The 17,016-nt window shown below is 39.4% G+C and overlaps 1 protein-coding gene across 5 annotated transcripts in view; it reads left to right on the top strand.

Annotated features, from left to right (window-relative positions):
* cald1a (caldesmon 1a) overlaps positions 1–16,200 on the top strand; it is a 51,728-nt gene extending 35,528 nt beyond the window's left edge. For 3 of the 5 annotated variants that reach the window (XM_053313927.1, XM_053313924.1, XM_053313925.1), the window contains 10 exons: positions 411–505; positions 1,621–1,888; positions 4,027–4,164; positions 7,809–7,852; positions 8,020–8,098; positions 9,403–9,543; positions 9,687–9,782; positions 10,806–10,874; positions 12,626–12,662; positions 14,478–16,200. In XM_053313927.1, coding sequence (XP_053169902.1) covers positions 411–505; positions 1,621–1,888; positions 4,027–4,164; positions 7,809–7,852; positions 8,020–8,098; positions 9,403–9,543; positions 9,687–9,782; positions 10,806–10,874; positions 12,626–12,662; positions 14,478–14,491 — 981 coding nt within the window. In that variant the 3' untranslated portion in view covers positions 14,492–16,200. Of the gene's footprint in view, positions 1–410; positions 506–1,620; positions 1,889–4,026; positions 4,165–7,808; positions 7,853–8,019; positions 8,099–9,402; positions 9,544–9,686; positions 9,783–10,805; positions 10,875–11,202; positions 11,255–12,625; positions 12,663–14,477 lie in introns of all 5 variants that reach the window. The other 2 variants (XR_008320832.1, XM_053313926.1) reach the window with 2 other exon arrangements.
* Positions 16,201–17,016: the final 816 nt, after the last annotated feature.

Raw genomic sequence — 17,016 nt, 5'->3', positions numbered from 1 at the left:
TGACTGGCAGTGTACATATTGGGCTTACACACATCATAATTATAAGTTATAAAACTTAAATTATGTTTTTGATGAGGGATAACAGTGAGAGGTGGAGAATTTACAGCTGGAGACACTCCCAGCGTGATCACATGTTAGATAATCCTCTGCCACCAGTAATTTTGGAGTGGACGCGGTGTTATGTGATGTTCTGTGTTATTTTATTTTGGAGTGTGCTTGCTCGCTCTCTCTCTCTCTCTCTCTCTCTCTCTCTCTCTCTCTCTCTCTCTCTCTCTCTCTCTCTCTATCTCTATCTCACTGGTGTGTGTGACGATCCTGTGATGTCACATGATAGTCCCCCGCCCATTCACCCTACCCACCAACCAATAGCATCATTGTTTGCTCACTGTCCCTGTGGTGTGTGGCTGCAGGTGAACGAGAGAGGTGAGGAGCAGAGGAAGCAGAACGGAGGGCTGCATGAGGAGGCGGCTCCCAACCAGCACAGGAAACCTGAGAGGACACTCAGGTACACAGACACACACCAAGTCACCTCTTATGTATTATTAATGAAACTTGGTTTTCACCAAAACAACGTTCTTGTGATTCCCAATTTGGTGTCAATGGAGAATTATCACCTGAATGTAATTATTCTATACAGTATTGCGAAAATATTAACTATTCAAATTGTGTCTTTCATCTCATCCTACTTCCTACTTACCTTCTTCCCTTCACAAGAATTACATGACATCACAGACATCGACCATGATTAAATTGGCATGATGCTTAGCTAATTGTAGCTAATTTAACAGTTGCCCAAATACTGTCAGTAAAAATAATGTTGGAGAAATGGTGATATTGATGTGTAACGCTGATATTCATTTTACTGTCATTAGACAATCCATTAAATATTGACAATTGAATGCAGTATGTTCATATATTAGTACCTGCATATGTTTGATGCGGAAAATACTGCAGTAACTCAGGGTAACTACTAACTAAAGATCAAAAACTAAATCTAAACACAGATAAAACACATTCATTTAGAGCTTTTAAAGGATGTTGTTCATCTACTGTATTTATTGAATGATGCAGGCCGGTCTATTGTGTTTGCATATGCTGAACAGGGGCAGTTAAATCAAAGAGCAATTTATTGACGTTGCAGTCAGACATTTATTGTTTGTCATTCAGGCAGCTGTAAAAGTGTGCAAGTGTGGCCAGAGGCATTTGCAAATGAATGGAAAGGCATACCTGAATCAAATTCTCAAGCTGTTTGTGTTGCTTTTTTTGCTTTCTGTAGAAAAGCTGTAGTCTGTTTTTTAACTTGGGTCACCTGAAGTTACTTTACAGCCTGAACCACTGGCCTGAAACTTTAGATGTGCTGTAACATTATCTTTGTGAAGGGTGACTGTTGGTGTTTGCATCTGCAGATGTGCTTTTGTGTGTCTTTGTTTATTTGCTTACCCATGAAAGAGAGAAACTGTTCAAGTGTGTGTTTAAATATTCAGATGGTATCAAATGTCAAAGTGTTAGCCTGTATGTCAACTACTTTTACGTCCCACTTTAGCAGTTTTTATTTCTAGAGGTGACCTGCATTTGTCGTGTATGTGTGCGCTCTGACCCGCATTTGTGTGTCTGTACCAGTCGCGGCAGTGTACGTTCCCCTGAGGTGTCTGCGGTTGACGACCAGGACGACGCAGCCCGCCTGGAGGCAGAGCGCAAGCTGGAGGAGCTGAAGCGTCGCCGCGACGACGCAGAGAGCGAAGAGTTCGAGAGAATGAGGCAGAAGCAGCAAGAGGCCGAAGTCGAGCTGGAGGAGCTGAAGAAGAAGAGGGAGGAGAGAAAGAAGGTGTTGGATGAGGAGGAGAGACAGAAGAAACAGGAGGAGGCAGAAAGGAAAGCCAGAGAGGAGGTAAGGAAGAGAGAGTGATGTTTTGGTCATGTCTTTTTAGATGCTGTTTGATCACTTCTTCTCTGTCTGTCTATGTTTCTATTCTGCCTTTCATCCAATTTCTCCTTAAAATGAAATTCTCCTCATTTTTTGTGTGAGGCAATATAAACTATAATGATACTGCTCATTTTATTGCTTTTCAAAAGAGTATAAAACTATTTTTGGACATATTGGGAGGAAACGGCATCTAGACTTCAGGCCTCTGGGTGGGCGGTTCCCATGGCAGCAACTGGCAGACATTTAAGAGCCTTTGCTAGTAGACGTGCAGTCAATTTCTGTGGTGCACTACTGACTCGATATGACTAGATGCCATGAATCTTTATAAACTACACATGTTGATACAAGATGGATTTTTTAGCCTTTTTCAACAAGCATGTGTCGTATTGGCTATGTAACGTTAGCGTTCCAACATCTTTTCCCTTCAGCATTCCGCTACTCCATTATAAAGTAGTTAACCTAGTTTGATAGTTAGCACTGATTCACTCTAGACAGCTGGCACTTTGAAAAAATACTTGGCAGGTGATTGGATGACGCATATGTCTATCACCGTCTGACTTTGTGATTTGCAACACTGAGTGTTTCAGACACAAGCGCATAACCTGAAGCCTGACAAGATGGATCCTCGCATGACGTTGTGATCTCGCAAATTCAGCTGCCTCGCATTTTATAGTTATTTCAACACCTGCTAAATCATCGGACGCTCCAGCACTGACAGAACTGCAATCACAGCAGAAAAATTAATGAAACTTTTCAAAACGTTCTTCTTTGGACACATGACTTCTCACTTCTTCTCATTTGTCTTTAAATTTTACAACCCACCTCCGTTATCGTTGTTTTTCACACCACCGCCTTCACGTTGATTTAGCCTTTACACCTGTGTGATGTGAAGCTCATGCATCACACTCATACTAGCACCGCCGTGACGTTATCTCGCCATACTTCACTGTTATCATGACTTAACCTATTTGGGTGCCCACTCATAACTCACATATGTCATTCCTCTTTCCTCCTCTTAAAACGCCTCATCCGTATGTATCTCAAACATGATAACCTCCTTCTTCCTATGTGCTCAAATCCATGCTCCAACTACGCAGTGTCGTTCATTTTCTCTCTTGGGCACTCACTCCCGACGCCCCCGCATTCTCACTATTACCCTGACTGGTCGTCTTTGTTGATCTTGGCTGTGAATATGGCGGCCCGTCTCTTGCTATCTGCCGCTGTTCTTGTCCTCTTGTGTGATGTTAATGAGGCCTTTTGGTTTGTAATTAAAAGATGGCCCTGAGTTACAGAGAGACTAATTAACCAAGACAAGGCTGCTGGAGAGGGCTGATATACTGCCAAGTGCCAGTCCTCTTCTGAATACAGTACAAATGGTTCATACACTAATTGTAAAACAAAAAAAAAAACGTTGATAGCCTGCCTGTCTCAAGCTTTCCAAAATGGCTTTTTTTCCTGAGGCAGGCTATTACTGTAAATAAGAATTTGCTCAAAGTAATTGAATTTGTTCCTGACCTGCTTCATTGGATAAAGTAAGTAAATCAATTAGAAAGTGGCACATATCTATTGTTTGGGTCGACTGCATCCCTGATTGTTGGTTGTCTGTCATGTCCGTATCTAGGGGCGAATGTGACCCAATCCACACGTAGCAGGTGATCTGTTCACACATATTAAAAAACATTTTTAGACATTTATATCCACAGAAAAGACCTCTTAAGTTTTATTAGGTTAATGAACATGAAGGTAGAAATAAAGATGGGGATTACTTAAATGTATTCACGTTGGGTCGTATTTATTTGTAAAACTGGATTACATTTGGGCATATTAGTTTGGCATTGGAAAATCAATTTATGAACACCATAAATTACTCACAATCATCATACACAACAAAAATCTTGTTTTAATTTGTTGAGAATGAAACCAGTACAAAGACTAATTTCGCCTCACAAAAATCAGGCATTGTTAAATAGGCAAAGAACAAAACGCCACCTTCATATGTTCTGATTAAAATTTAAATTAAAAAATATATAAATGTTGAGTATTACTACTGAATTCCTTTCTGATTTGCTGAACTGATTCAACACATCTGTCTCTCTCAATAGGAGGAGAAGAGGAAGATGAAAGAGGAGATTGAGAGGAGGAGAGCAGAGGCAGCTGAGAAGAGACAGAAGGTGGAGGACAATCTGGATGGGGAGGGCAAACCCTTCAAGTGTGTCAGCCCTCGTGGATCCTCTCTGAAGGTCAGTCCACCACTGTTAACCTCTCACCTCTGCCCTGCATCTAACTACAGAGTGTCAATCCTGTTTTATTTTCCTATTGACTATGCGCCAATGTCCCACCTCTTACTTACAGTACTACTGCTACTTCTGTCAAGCTGTCTGTTGTCACCCAGCACATATACAGGCTATATAATAATGACTGAAGGATTTACAACCTGACATTCATTTATTTGAAACATATCTGATTATACTGGCTATTTGACCAGCTTTCTTATTTATTTTCTTGGTGAAAATCATGTAAATGAGAAGGCCACATATAGTACAGTATATAATGGTAGTTAGCCAGACTTATTACATATGAGGAAAAACTGTTGCTTTATTCTCACATAACACTGTTTGGCCAACCAATGTGTTTGCTTAACGTAACGTTAGCTTGGGGTAACGTTAGCTTGGGTTTCTCCAAATCTAATCTAGTCCTTACCCAGTGGGGAAATGCTTCACAGCGGACATGCTTATCGTAAATGGAGCTTTTTTTAAGACAACTACAACCCCACAAATCAATGTAGTGAGCATGTTTGTTGGTTTTGGGAAGGCTAGAAGAAAACACAGGACCTCCCAAATACTTAAGATGGTGAGTATTGCTCTTACTACAACCCCTTGCGCAACAATTCAACGTGTGGACAAATCTAATGCTTGACAGGCCTGCTGTGCTAAGCTATGACTAGACATTCATTACTCAGTTGAGGGGTTTAGCAAATTTATCAGCCATTTCTATGAAAACAAAGATAACTATTAATTACTTAAAACAACTGTAACTGTCAAACACGTTGGCTGTGTCGTATATTTCTGCCTGTATTTACATCCTGTTCAGCCCGGTCGTCAGCATAATGGAACAGAATAGTTCTCCATAACTTGCAAATCCCACTCATCCGGCAGTGCAGCAAAGCTCAAGTTAAACATTCAAAATATTTGGAGAGATTAAGTGCCAGATGACCCGCATCTGCCCCTCTCACCTCTTTTAGCTCTCTGACTGAGATGAGGCAGTTTTCATAAGTGGAAAAGAGCCTAGATGAACCGGGAGAGGAATGTGGAAAAAGTCCACTGCTGGCAAATTCTTTTCTGTCACACACTTCACGTTTCGCTTTTTAATTCTGCTGACAAGCTAACCTGCATATCAATCGCCTGTTCTTTTGAACACAACCCGAATCAGACCAGTGCATGCCCTTCTTTGCCTTTATCCAAAGATAAATGTCTGTCACGGCGAAGGAACGTTTAATTAACTCAAATGTGAATTCATGTTTCAAGTGTTGCCAAAAGCCAACTCCCACAAACTGAAAATCGAGGGGATTTCAGCCAGTGGAGAAAATCTAATTAGTGACAGTTAGCAGTAATATCCATCTGACCAGTCCCGGTGAGACTCCAGACTCGAGGCTTGGCTCTAATGGTGTGTGAGCTCTGATCGTATTAGAATCTATGGTTCTTTGTTTGTTTGTGGTCAGTTTTGTAAATAATGTTATTCTCCAACCCGCTGGGCCCGCTCCAGACACAACTTTACTTTGTCATCATGTTCACCGTAGGTACAGATGTGTGTGTGTGTGTATTTGTGTGTGGTATAGCTCATACGCAGCACACTAAATTGTGTATGACTTGTTGGTTTGCTGTGTTTGTTTTTTAGGTTTATGTGAAACTGTATTACCATGTCATAATACAGTTGGATTGTGTGCTGTATGCCCCAATGTTGGAGTTTTTATTTATCTATTTTTTTCATTATAGTCCACATGAAACAGAAGACCTTTGTTTGAAAAACCAGCTCTTACAAACCATCTACAATCTACAATTTTTCAGCTGAACATTTTAACTTTGAGATAACAGAGCATGCACAATTTGACATTTTATCTCCATATTCCACATTTATATGGCTAATATGTTAGCAAACCGTTGCTTATTTTGGCATCCAGCAGATATGGGGCAATATCAGCGTCCATTTGGAGTTGTGTTTAACTTGGCAAACCTAGACTCAATATTCAGTCTCCATTTTGCTTTGTTTTTGGTCTTCACCAGCTTCTGAGGTATACAGTATATCTGGCTCAGTAGCTTCTAAAGTGGAGCAGCTATTGGCTAAGTTAGTCAGCTGCTTGGTACCCAGCAAGTAGTTCACAGTTGGTGAATCAGAGCTTCTTTTTTTTCCTGCTGTGTCTAGAAACAGAAAAATTGTGGGTTGTAAAACCAAAACAAAGAGATCCTAAAATACCCTGAAGAGCTGAGGGTTAGTGCAGAGTTAGGCCATAACTCTCTGTGGGTTTGTCAGTACTGTGAGACCTACACACAATACACCTAGTCATATGGTCTATTGTTAACATAAAGATACTGATTAAATGTAGCTTTAAAAAGTTTAATGGGTATATTAGATGTCATTATGGTCCAATAAATGAAAAGAATAGGGACTCATATCATACAGTATGTTGCTAGTGCCAAAGAGAAACTATTTTCCTGGTCCATTTATGTGCTTAGTAAAGTTCATACCCCTTCAGTTCTTTGAAACCTGTCCAAAGTCTACTATAGATTTTAAAATTGCATGTGTGCAACAGTATTGAAAACATACATTATTTTCTTTATTGCCTTCGTCATTACCCCACATCTTCCATATTGTCGCTCCATTACACTGAAACACAGAAATAGAGCTCACTATCAGCAGTCACTTCCCAGTGGGACACACAGTCCCAGTAGCTGGTCAACATGTTATCAGCAGTAAACCAGCATAACCCTGCTCCATATTGTAGATAACGTATAGTGTTCTCTGCAAGAGAAGGACAGAGGGACAGAATGAAGGACAGGCTGCAGGGATGCAGGAAAGCGATTAGGGTTAACAGGATTACTGTAACTGCATTCGGATGGCTTCAGCTCTTTAAAACGCGTCTGAGAATGGGGAATTTCCTGTCAGGGAGTATTTTGGGAACTCCCACATTTGGTAGCAGCCGATCGCAAGGGTTTTTGTTTTTTTTCCACAGAGGAAGGGGGAGAGAACTTTTTCTGCTGTTTCTTCTTTTGTCTGTTTAAAGAGTTTTTTTTTTTGCGAGCGTCTAAGGAACACATGCATTGCCCCCTTTAGCCTTTTTGCCGTATATCATAAACAATCCTCTGAGATTCCCACAGTCCAAAGGCAGAGAGATAGGAAAAAGTTTGCTGTGTGTTTTTTCTGTATGTGTGTGTGTGTGTGTGTGTGTGTGTGTCCATGTCTCTCAGAGCATGTTGCACTCAATGAGAATAATCAGTTAACATGTGCATTGCTGGTAAAGAGAATCTAACTTATTGAAAATATGCAGAGGTCCATTACAAAATGCTGAAATGTCATGTGAACAAAAGTCAATATAGTCTGCTGCTCCTACCAGACAGTTAAGTACATAATGCTATTCATGTTATCGACAGTCTAAGGAACTGTAATTACTGAGAACAGAATCATGTGTGTTAAATTACTGACTTTTGTGTATATAACATTTTATAATAAAATTCTTCATATAAGCAATAGATAAGTGAAAAACACAGAAATGTAGAGGCTGCTGAGGGGTTAAGAGAATTTTTGTGTGTGGCAGTGAAGTATAGTATGTATGTACAGAAAATCATTGCAATATTTAATAATCTAGAGCTGTTGTGACCTTTCTCTACAGATTGGAGAGAGGGCAGAGTTCCTGAACAAGTCAGCGCAGAAAAGGTAAAAAAAAAACACTATTAACATAACATAAAACATAAACATACATTTAAACATATAAGATCATTTTTGGCAAGTGTCTATTGAGAGCAAATGGTATATAATATTTAAAGTTGTCCCATTTGTCATTCCAGTACATTGGTATATGTTAACTATTTGCGTTTGTCCAGCAGCACAGTGAAGACGTCTCATTCTCCCATGGTGTCCAAGATCGACAACAGGCTGGAGCAGTACACCTCAGCTGCTCAGGTTAGTATTACCTTAACTGTAATAATGCAAAAAAAATGTAGAATTATTAAATTATTGAAAAAGGAAGCCAAGTTTGTTGCTAATTTTTTATTTACATGCAATTCAAAACATTCAGCCTACTGACAACTTTTGGTAACAAAATGTTATGTCATGGACAAAACATTAGATGTACTTCTTTTCAAATGATATATTTATGGAAAATACATGTCAGACATAATTTATTATTCCAAGCAGAACATTTTTATGTCCTAAAACAAAGTTTTTCAAAGTTGGAGGCGGGCCTCCCCAGGGGGGCTCCAAACAGTTTCAGACAAGGCTCAGAGAATGGACGTGAAAAAATATCACATTATTACATTAGTTATCAAAAGGAGATCACATAGAATAGCCAAAATATGTGTGATCTGGTTAAAGAAATAGTTCAGAGTAGTTTTTTTAGGAATTTTACTTTTTCCCTACTTTCCCAGACTCAGAAATAAATAAATGGCTTCAGACAGACCGTATTTGTGGTAGTCTGAAGTATGTCAGACTGCACTAGCAAGCCATCTTGGCTCAATAGTTGAGTGTCTGTGGGATCTATGGGATCCTATGGGAACATAATCACGATCCCATAGGCATCCAGAAACTGAATAAAACTAAGCAAGTAAACTAAGGGCTGGAGCACCTTTTTCCAAGTTTTGTCCAAGTGGAGGCCCACAGTCTCAGACTTTGTCTCAGACCCCTGTCCTTAGGGATCTTTAAATACTTCAAATGTAAATAGCCAACTAAGACTTTGTGCATCCATGTTTTTAAAAAAAGTCAGTCACAGCTAGATAATGGGACTAAAGGGCACCCTGAATAGAACATCACCAAGCAAATAATGTAAAGGACATTTTAAAATCAGATTTGAGCTACGCAACTGAGACAAAACTTTAGAAACCCGCATTCAGTGGCATATAGTACTGCCAAAAATATGTTTCCTTGTGGGTTTTGCTGTTCAGACATGATTAAAGAAGTCTGATTCCAGTCTTGATGTGGTAAAAATCAGATTTGTGCTGCCATTCTGATCCTAAAAGCATCCATCCTGTGTCCCTTGCCTAGCCTGGGAACAGAAAAGCAGTCAGAAACAGCAGGTCATGTGGCTGATTCCCTTTTCTAGTGGTCCCCATCATATTCCACTGTTGATTTGAACACCCAAAGCAACACAGTAATATTCCTCAATGCGCTTTGGTGACATATCAAAGACACCAAAGAAATTTGTCGTGTCGTATGTTTATCAAAACAGCCATGCCTGCTACTAGATTAAACCCACCACTTTGTTTCTGCAGAGGGAGAACAAGGAATCTCGATCCCCTCGCTCCGGAGCGGTGGATCTGCCCATGGTCACCGACAGCATACGGAACATCAAGAGCATGTGGGAGAAAGGCAACGTGTTCACCTCGCCTGGGGGTGGTGGGAGCGCATTCAAGGTAAAAGAAGAGGTGTGAGAAAGCTGATTAAACTCTGTGAGCAGAGAAAGAGAGGGGGAAGAGCCTAATTCACTGGCACTTCCTGCTTAGCCTGGTTGCCGATGATGACTAAGCTTAGCTGACCTTTGACTTTGTCCAAACAGGAAGCAGCTGTGATAAAGACAGGCGTGGCAGGCCGCATCAACGACTGGCTGAATAAAACCCCGGAGAGTGGCAAAACGTCAGGAGGAAGGCCATCGGTAGGTCATCTCCGTAGCAACCCCTGTCGCTGCTGCTAGGAAGTACAGTACACACAGTACAGCCCAGAGCCAGGATTTAATTGGATTAGATCCTATAAAGAGATGATGCATCATTATTATCATCTTTTCTTTATATCTCAGGATCTACACATCTACTGTGTCCACTTGGAGCAAAGATAGAAATGATGCAGTAGAAGCAAGTCATTGTCCTTTTGCATGTTGGTAACATGTTATCTTTCTGGCACCACCTAGTGGCCTTTAGTAAAAATAACTTTGCTTGCTACAGTTCACTTTTACATCTGTTAAAATATCTGGAGACCATGCATGTGGTTATTTTAGACTTGGCAACAGTTTGGTAAGCAAGTGTCTTTTTAGTGTTTTATCATGAGCTTATCGTTAGCTTTGCTAGTAAACAGAGAGCAATACCTTTTATACAATATATGGCTCCATGCCAGCTTATCATGCCTTTCTTAAATCCTACCCATATTTCGCCCAAAACAATATTTATATTAAGGCTTTCCAGCCTGCAAGATTCTGGATTGTGCCCAAATGGGTAACACATAGCAGGAGAGACTGAGTGTATGAAAGGAAACTTTGAATACAAATATTTCCAGATGAGAGAGTCCAACAAGTGAAATCAATTTCCTTCAAAGTTCAAAACCTGGACATCTTTCGCTATAAAATGTTGGTATTTCCAGTGTTACGATATCAATAAATCTGTCTGAATTTCACTTTGCATTGTGATGGAGTGTCTTGAAAGTGGATCGCCTCAGACTCTGACTCATAGTGAGTGAGATATATTCCACTCTCACTAGACAAGCACCTCTCTGCTTGATAGTGTCTGTCAACCTTTGCTCTCGCTCTTCAAACTCTCTGTCCTCCTCTGTCATTCCTTCCCTCTACATCTCAGGTACTCTGCCATCGCTGCATCTCTAGGATTATTTTCAAATCGACCCACAATCGCTGAGCACAGCTGATATAATGCTTTGTCTTTGCCTCTCATTTTTTGCCTCTCTCCAACAGGATCTGAAGCCTGTTGACGTCACCAATAAGAGGAGTCTATGGGAAAACAAAGGCGCCTCTCCAACCAAGGTAGCTATTATTAATTTCAAACCGTCCACCGTCATCATGCAGAAAGATTTGTGGGGTGATCAGACCACCAGATTTACCCACCGGGGAAAATCCAAGTGAGCATTATACATCCTGGAGTATCTCCAGATGAAGTTTTAACGATGCCAAATTGCTTTGTGGTCTTGGAAGGCTTTCTGGTGGTTTTTCATGGCTTCCCAGTTGTTGTCAATCAAGAGACTGTTTTGTAAAAGAGATGGTGTAGGAATATTAAACTAATCTCACGATATTTTGACCCTGGTGTAGGCAACATTGGGAGTAACATTTATTTGTGTTTGTTTTTGTTTTAAAGAACTCAGATAGCTAGTTGACCTCACCGTTAAATCTGGAATAAGCCTGGAGAGGTAAAAGAGTAATTGTTCCACGTTTCTTCAAAGCTCTTATCACTAAATGACCTCACACTCTGCTGTCACACCATCGACTTTTTTGCTCTGTGTCGTTGGCAAAGCTGCACTCTTTTCTGCTGTGGTTGGACACAACTGGGTATTTTATCACAATGATAATAGATATCTAAGAATTTCAGGCCAATTATATTATTTATGATTTCACCCTGTCATTGAATAAATATTAATGTCTGTTCACAACATTTAAGAGAATGTAATTATCTGAATTTAAAATGTACATTTTGCCCAATAAACATCAAGTGCTTTATGAAAATGCACATAGGGCAAATTGGAATGAAACTCTTTACTTGTAAAGCATGTATGTTTTAAGCTGTAAAATAAAAGGAACAAAGTGCACATATCATCCAAACCAGATTGAAGCCAATTTTAAAGAAGTATTACAGTGTTTACACCCGTAAGTTGTTAAAAATCGACTCAACAAAAATCCAGAAGATTACAGTTCAGTATAAATTCTGAGTCATAAAAAACCTTAATAGCGTGCCTTTTGTCCAACTGCGGGCTGAATGCTTTTCACAAATGGCTGTATCACATCACCGCTCCTTCTTCTGACTCGCTTTGGACACAGCAACCACAATCACTGTTCTCAGTCCAACTTCACTTGACTTTTTATTGCCCTAATGGAGAAACTGTTTACAGCATTTGTTACGAGTAAGACTCCTTGCCGAGTTGCGCAATGGCAGTTGGACGGTACTGAATCATTGTTATCGCCTTACATTTTCAAACACTGAACCTGACATGAATAAATTGCCATATCTCTATTTCTATGCATAGATAAGGCTGTGTTTGTAGAGTGGCTTAGTAGAGGTGAAATCCCTCATTTCTTTAAAAAGGAGTATGACAAGGATGTCCCATTTACCCATTTACATTTTTTACGCATTTTCCTTGCTCCCTCACTCAGTCCTACCCTGGTAGCAGCGTATTCCTTCAGCCAACAGCTGCAGCACAGGCTGGAGGCTGTGGTCCGCCACAGTGTGTAGTAGGGTTGGAGGGCACCAGGCGGTGGTGTGCACTGACGTAAAATGGGCCCTGGACAGGAAAGGTAGTGGTTGGGGACCTTGTCATTAGCTAACCATGCTATGCTGTGATGTCAGGGATGGCAAGATGAGCAGCACGACGAAGGATAATCTGGATAGGTTCAACAGTCTGTATAGGTGGAAGTGCTTGATCAGAAGTGAATGTATAGTACAGAAAGTGCTGCTTTGAAATTGCCTATGGCTGTGATAAGGAGGCTTTGCAGGTACATTTTGCTAAATTTCTGCATCTGTCTGCCATATTGCTGTGTATTTACTTTCCTCTCTTTATGTCTTGCAGGTGGCAGGCAGAGGGGAGACCAAATCAGTCGCCAACGGTACGTTTTTATAAGGCACCAGGAAAGGTGTCAGATGTTAACAGCATAGCTTGTGAATTTATGGGTGGGTGAATACTTTTTCATGTTTCTAATTTCAGGTTTCAGACACCAAAACACTCTCAACCCAGAAACGAGAGCTTAATTCTTTAGTTGAAGTAAAAACATGAACTATGAATTGCACAATTTTAACCTGACAGTTTGCTGTCAATACACAGGTTTAAAACACAAAACGCAGTAAACCATGTGACTCAGCTGATTCTTTCTCGGGCCAGTGAAGAGGTCATAACATGCACAGAATTCAGCCTATTGCCCAATAGCTGTATTTACAAGGACATGATCCCTCATTGGCTTCCCACCAGTGAATATTTCCAATTGTTCATATGTACACAACTGTGATTAAACTAGCCCCCATTTCTTTATCAGCAACACTTTGTCATCTTTGACCCTGTGACTCTGTGGTCCAAATGTGCCACCTTGTCACAGACCATTTGATTTATACAACACCATGTGTCCCAAATTCAATAACTACCCTATCATAGCCCACCCCGCAGTCTTTTTCAGTTTGCTGTTTGCCCTTTTGTTTCCACAGCGTGTTAGGATGCCACTTAAGCATTGCTTGCTATTTTAAATCTAGATCTGAGTGAAGCCTCCTCCTTTTGTTCCCCCGATGGGCTGAAGGGGATTTTGGCCTTGAGGGATTCCGTACATGTCTATGTAATGTGTTGCTTGTTCAGCGCATAGAAACACACATATGCACACACCAATTTCACCTCTGTAAACATCACTCAACAGCCATCTCGACGCCACTAAAACCTTACAGCTTTTCCACTCATGTGCACGTACGCTTCCTCACACAAATGTCCACTTGTGCTGCTCAGACCACAGTCCTTCCTCTTGGAGTGTTCCTGCCAGGCTCACATTTGTCACATTAATAGCTGGCATGTCAAAGATTAGCACACCATATCAGATTGGCTCTCTCTGATGACAAAGGCTTTGTATAGATTTTGTATTTCTTACTCGTAGTTGGCAGCAGGACCTCACAGATACTTGACACCACAATGGTCCACATACATGTTAGAAGGCCAACACTCTTCACATACTTGGCTCTTGTAGTGAGCTACCAAAGTAATGTTGATCTTGCTATTAAAGATATTTTAAGAATAATATTTTTGTCCACAATAAAATTGCCCAAAAAATAAAAAGAAGTAGTTTGCAGGTAAAAAGAAATCAAATTTTTTGACCTGATAATAGCACCAAATGAAAAGTTATGTTATCAACATTGATTTTGACTAACTAATGGAAGATTTTGGGTTTATTCTTGGTATTCTTGCCACTATTTCGTCGTTGACTCTTGGAGTAATTTTTGAGCAAATCCAAATTGGTGTCAATTTTGAGTGGAATCTGAGTGAAGCAAAGGTGAAGGAAGCAGTAACTAACCCAGCAGAGTGTTAACAGCCTAAATGACCTGTAGCTCAATTAAACATCCCTGAAATGCCCCTTTAAAATACAGCCTTGTTAATTGAATTATAATCTTTAGAACTGTAAACATGAAACATTAAAGACGATTAAAATAATTATATTGATCTTGAGATTGTACATGAACTTTTTTCCATAAAGTTGAATCCAGTGAAAGCTTTCTTGGAAGCGACATCAAGTGGCCTTTAAACTGCATGTTGACTGCACTTAACTTCATGATTGATGGTGTTTGCTCGCTACATTTGACCCTTTGTGTCACAAGGCCAGAGTCTTTATCCAACACCTGTCTTTAGACACCTAGTAAAGTGGCTGATATACTTCTGTTGTGTCTTTTGCCAGGTATGGGACATTAATGTCTTGAAGGAGCCACTACAGCTGGGGACCACGACAATCCAAGACTCTTCCTTTGACTTTGTCTTTAATACCAAATAATGACCAAAATCCCAAGAGGGACCCCAAGAAAACGGAGGGACAGGAGAGACGCTGTCCGAGCACTGTACCGAAACAGCATCACATTTTTGTACGGTTGCCACGTATAGTGCCTTTGCACAATGATTTTTGCTTTCTAAAAGAAACAAAATGCTGTGAAATTTGGACATTTGTTATAACTATTACTAATTACTTTATACGATCCTGCCAGGAAGAAAAAAACAAAAACAAATTATAATTTAGATTTATCCGTTATACTCCATTTTGACAGTTTTGGTAGAGACAGAGTAGATGAATTAAACATTTCAGTCCACATTCCAAAGAGATGGGTGAAATCAGTTCTCTCCCTCATACAGTTCATTTTCCATCTCTTTTTTTATTTATATTTAAAGCAAAAGCTTCACACATTGCTATTTTATTCAACGTTCACCACTTCAGGATAGAAATATAAGCACTTCTAGAATTTAGCTGATTTCACTTTTATTATGTCTTACCAATAGTGCAGCAATGGTCTGAGTAATATATGTTAGCACATGTGATGTTTTGAATATGACCTATCATACTGTATCTTATATAACATCATTATACTCATAACAAAAGGTATTTTGCTTTTTTTTGTATCCAGAAACTATTCACCAACAGGCAGTTAATTGTGGTGGTGATAGGAGTGTTGAATATTCAGAAGGCCATTATGACTTTTTTATTATCTTTTTATGTCATTTTATTTATGTTTTAATGTTTTTTGTCCTTTTTTCTATTTCTAGCTGTTTTTTGTAGCTTTTGTACCTGTTTGATCACTTTACAAATCTTCAGACATTCCTCTTTAAAAAGCAGGTGCACAAGATGCCTTAAAAACTGTAGGTTTTTAGAATGTAGGAATTCGGCAAACCAGCCATCTTTTTTTCAGTCTATCTTTAACTTTTTTATTGCCTCTATGCACACTCTTATGCTCAGCGATAGTTTTGTCATTGAGGGCATACAAAGTAAAATCAGGGTGCCTAAGCATATAGCAAGATAGTAGTACAATACGAGGATATTTACCACTATGTAACTTCTGGCCTTATGATTGCAATGAAAACATGTATGACAGCTGAGGTACAGTACATGATCGCCTCATAGCAACTCTTTATGATATTAAGACTTCTGATTTTCATGTTTATTTTTCACTGACATGGTCTTAAGTAGCACATTCCCTTTCATAGGTTTTGCGCGGCACAGGCTTTGATAATATGAACGGTTTGCCGGGGCATTAAATTGATTCATGTTACTGCTCAAAAGTCTGACAATCACATTCCACGGCTCCTGAAAAGAGCAGAGGAGCTTGACCAAAATATTTTTAAGCGTGATTTAATGTGACATTTATGTTTTTTTAATACAGTGGTTTCATAATGCCGTATTGTTTTTTTTTTTTAAACCTTATGTCCATCTTATGTTTTTTTGAAAGTTCTTTTATTTCCATGTTTAACCAGACACTTGTTGTTTGTATAGCGCTAAGCCTATGCAAAACACACTATCTGTAGTCTCTCTAAACACTCCCAATGTCACAGAAGGGGGCAGTTTCCAACTGGATGAATGTTTTAAACATTGTACCCTTGACTCAACAACAGCAATAAAGACATTGAGATATTCCGCATTGTTAAGTTTCCTTCCATTACTCTACAGTAGACACCATTGTTTGCTGTATATACCCACTGTAACACATATTGATGAAACAATTAGCCAGTTAAACAAATCACATCAATCAATTAATAGAAAGAAAACAAAACATGATTAATAATTAAATGAATTGATTAGACAGGTATTTGTTCATAAACCAGGCCTGGAGTATTTGTCAAAATAGTTTGTGCATTAGAAGTCATCAGGATGCATCATCTGGGAACCATTAATGTCTGTACAAATGTGCCAATCCATGACTAAAAGTGCATACACAAAAATTCCCTGATTTCAGCTTTTCCCAGATGGATTTGCTGCTTTTCTCAGTTTTGTTTCTTTGGATTTAGATTTTTTTTTTTTTTTAATTGTGATTCATGCATTTTACACTATTTCCTGATGTTTCACAGACTACAAGATTAGTAATAAAAATATTCAGCAGATGAATCGATAAAAGAGATAATATTCACAGCCCTGGTGTCACTTAACATGAGTCAAACTACATGTAATGTTTGTAGATGAATTTGCTCTAGGCATTTGTTTTTGCTCCTTGGATACAAAAAGGATTCAGTATTTACCATGTCCTCTGCTGCCTTCAAGTGCCACAGGAATATTATAATAATGAAAAATATGACCTTGAATGAAAATGTTTTCTCACAATCAATAGACCAAGAAGTGATGTGTTTACAGTTTGACAGTGTTCGTGGTAAAAGTGATGCTTGAATTAATGATTTTAAAACACAGTCTTTTCTGCTTTTCACTTTGTTACTGTAGCACAAAGCAGCTGCCGTCATTTCTC

Source organism: Scomber japonicus, chromosome 23 (assembly GCF_027409825.1).
Source record: "Scomber japonicus isolate fScoJap1 chromosome 23, fScoJap1.pri, whole genome shotgun sequence".
Classification (NCBI taxonomy): domain Eukaryota; kingdom Metazoa; phylum Chordata; class Actinopteri; order Scombriformes; family Scombridae; genus Scomber; species Scomber japonicus.
The sequence above is the reverse complement of the archived record's forward strand: the minus strand, read 5'-3'. Positions and strand labels throughout refer to the sequence as shown.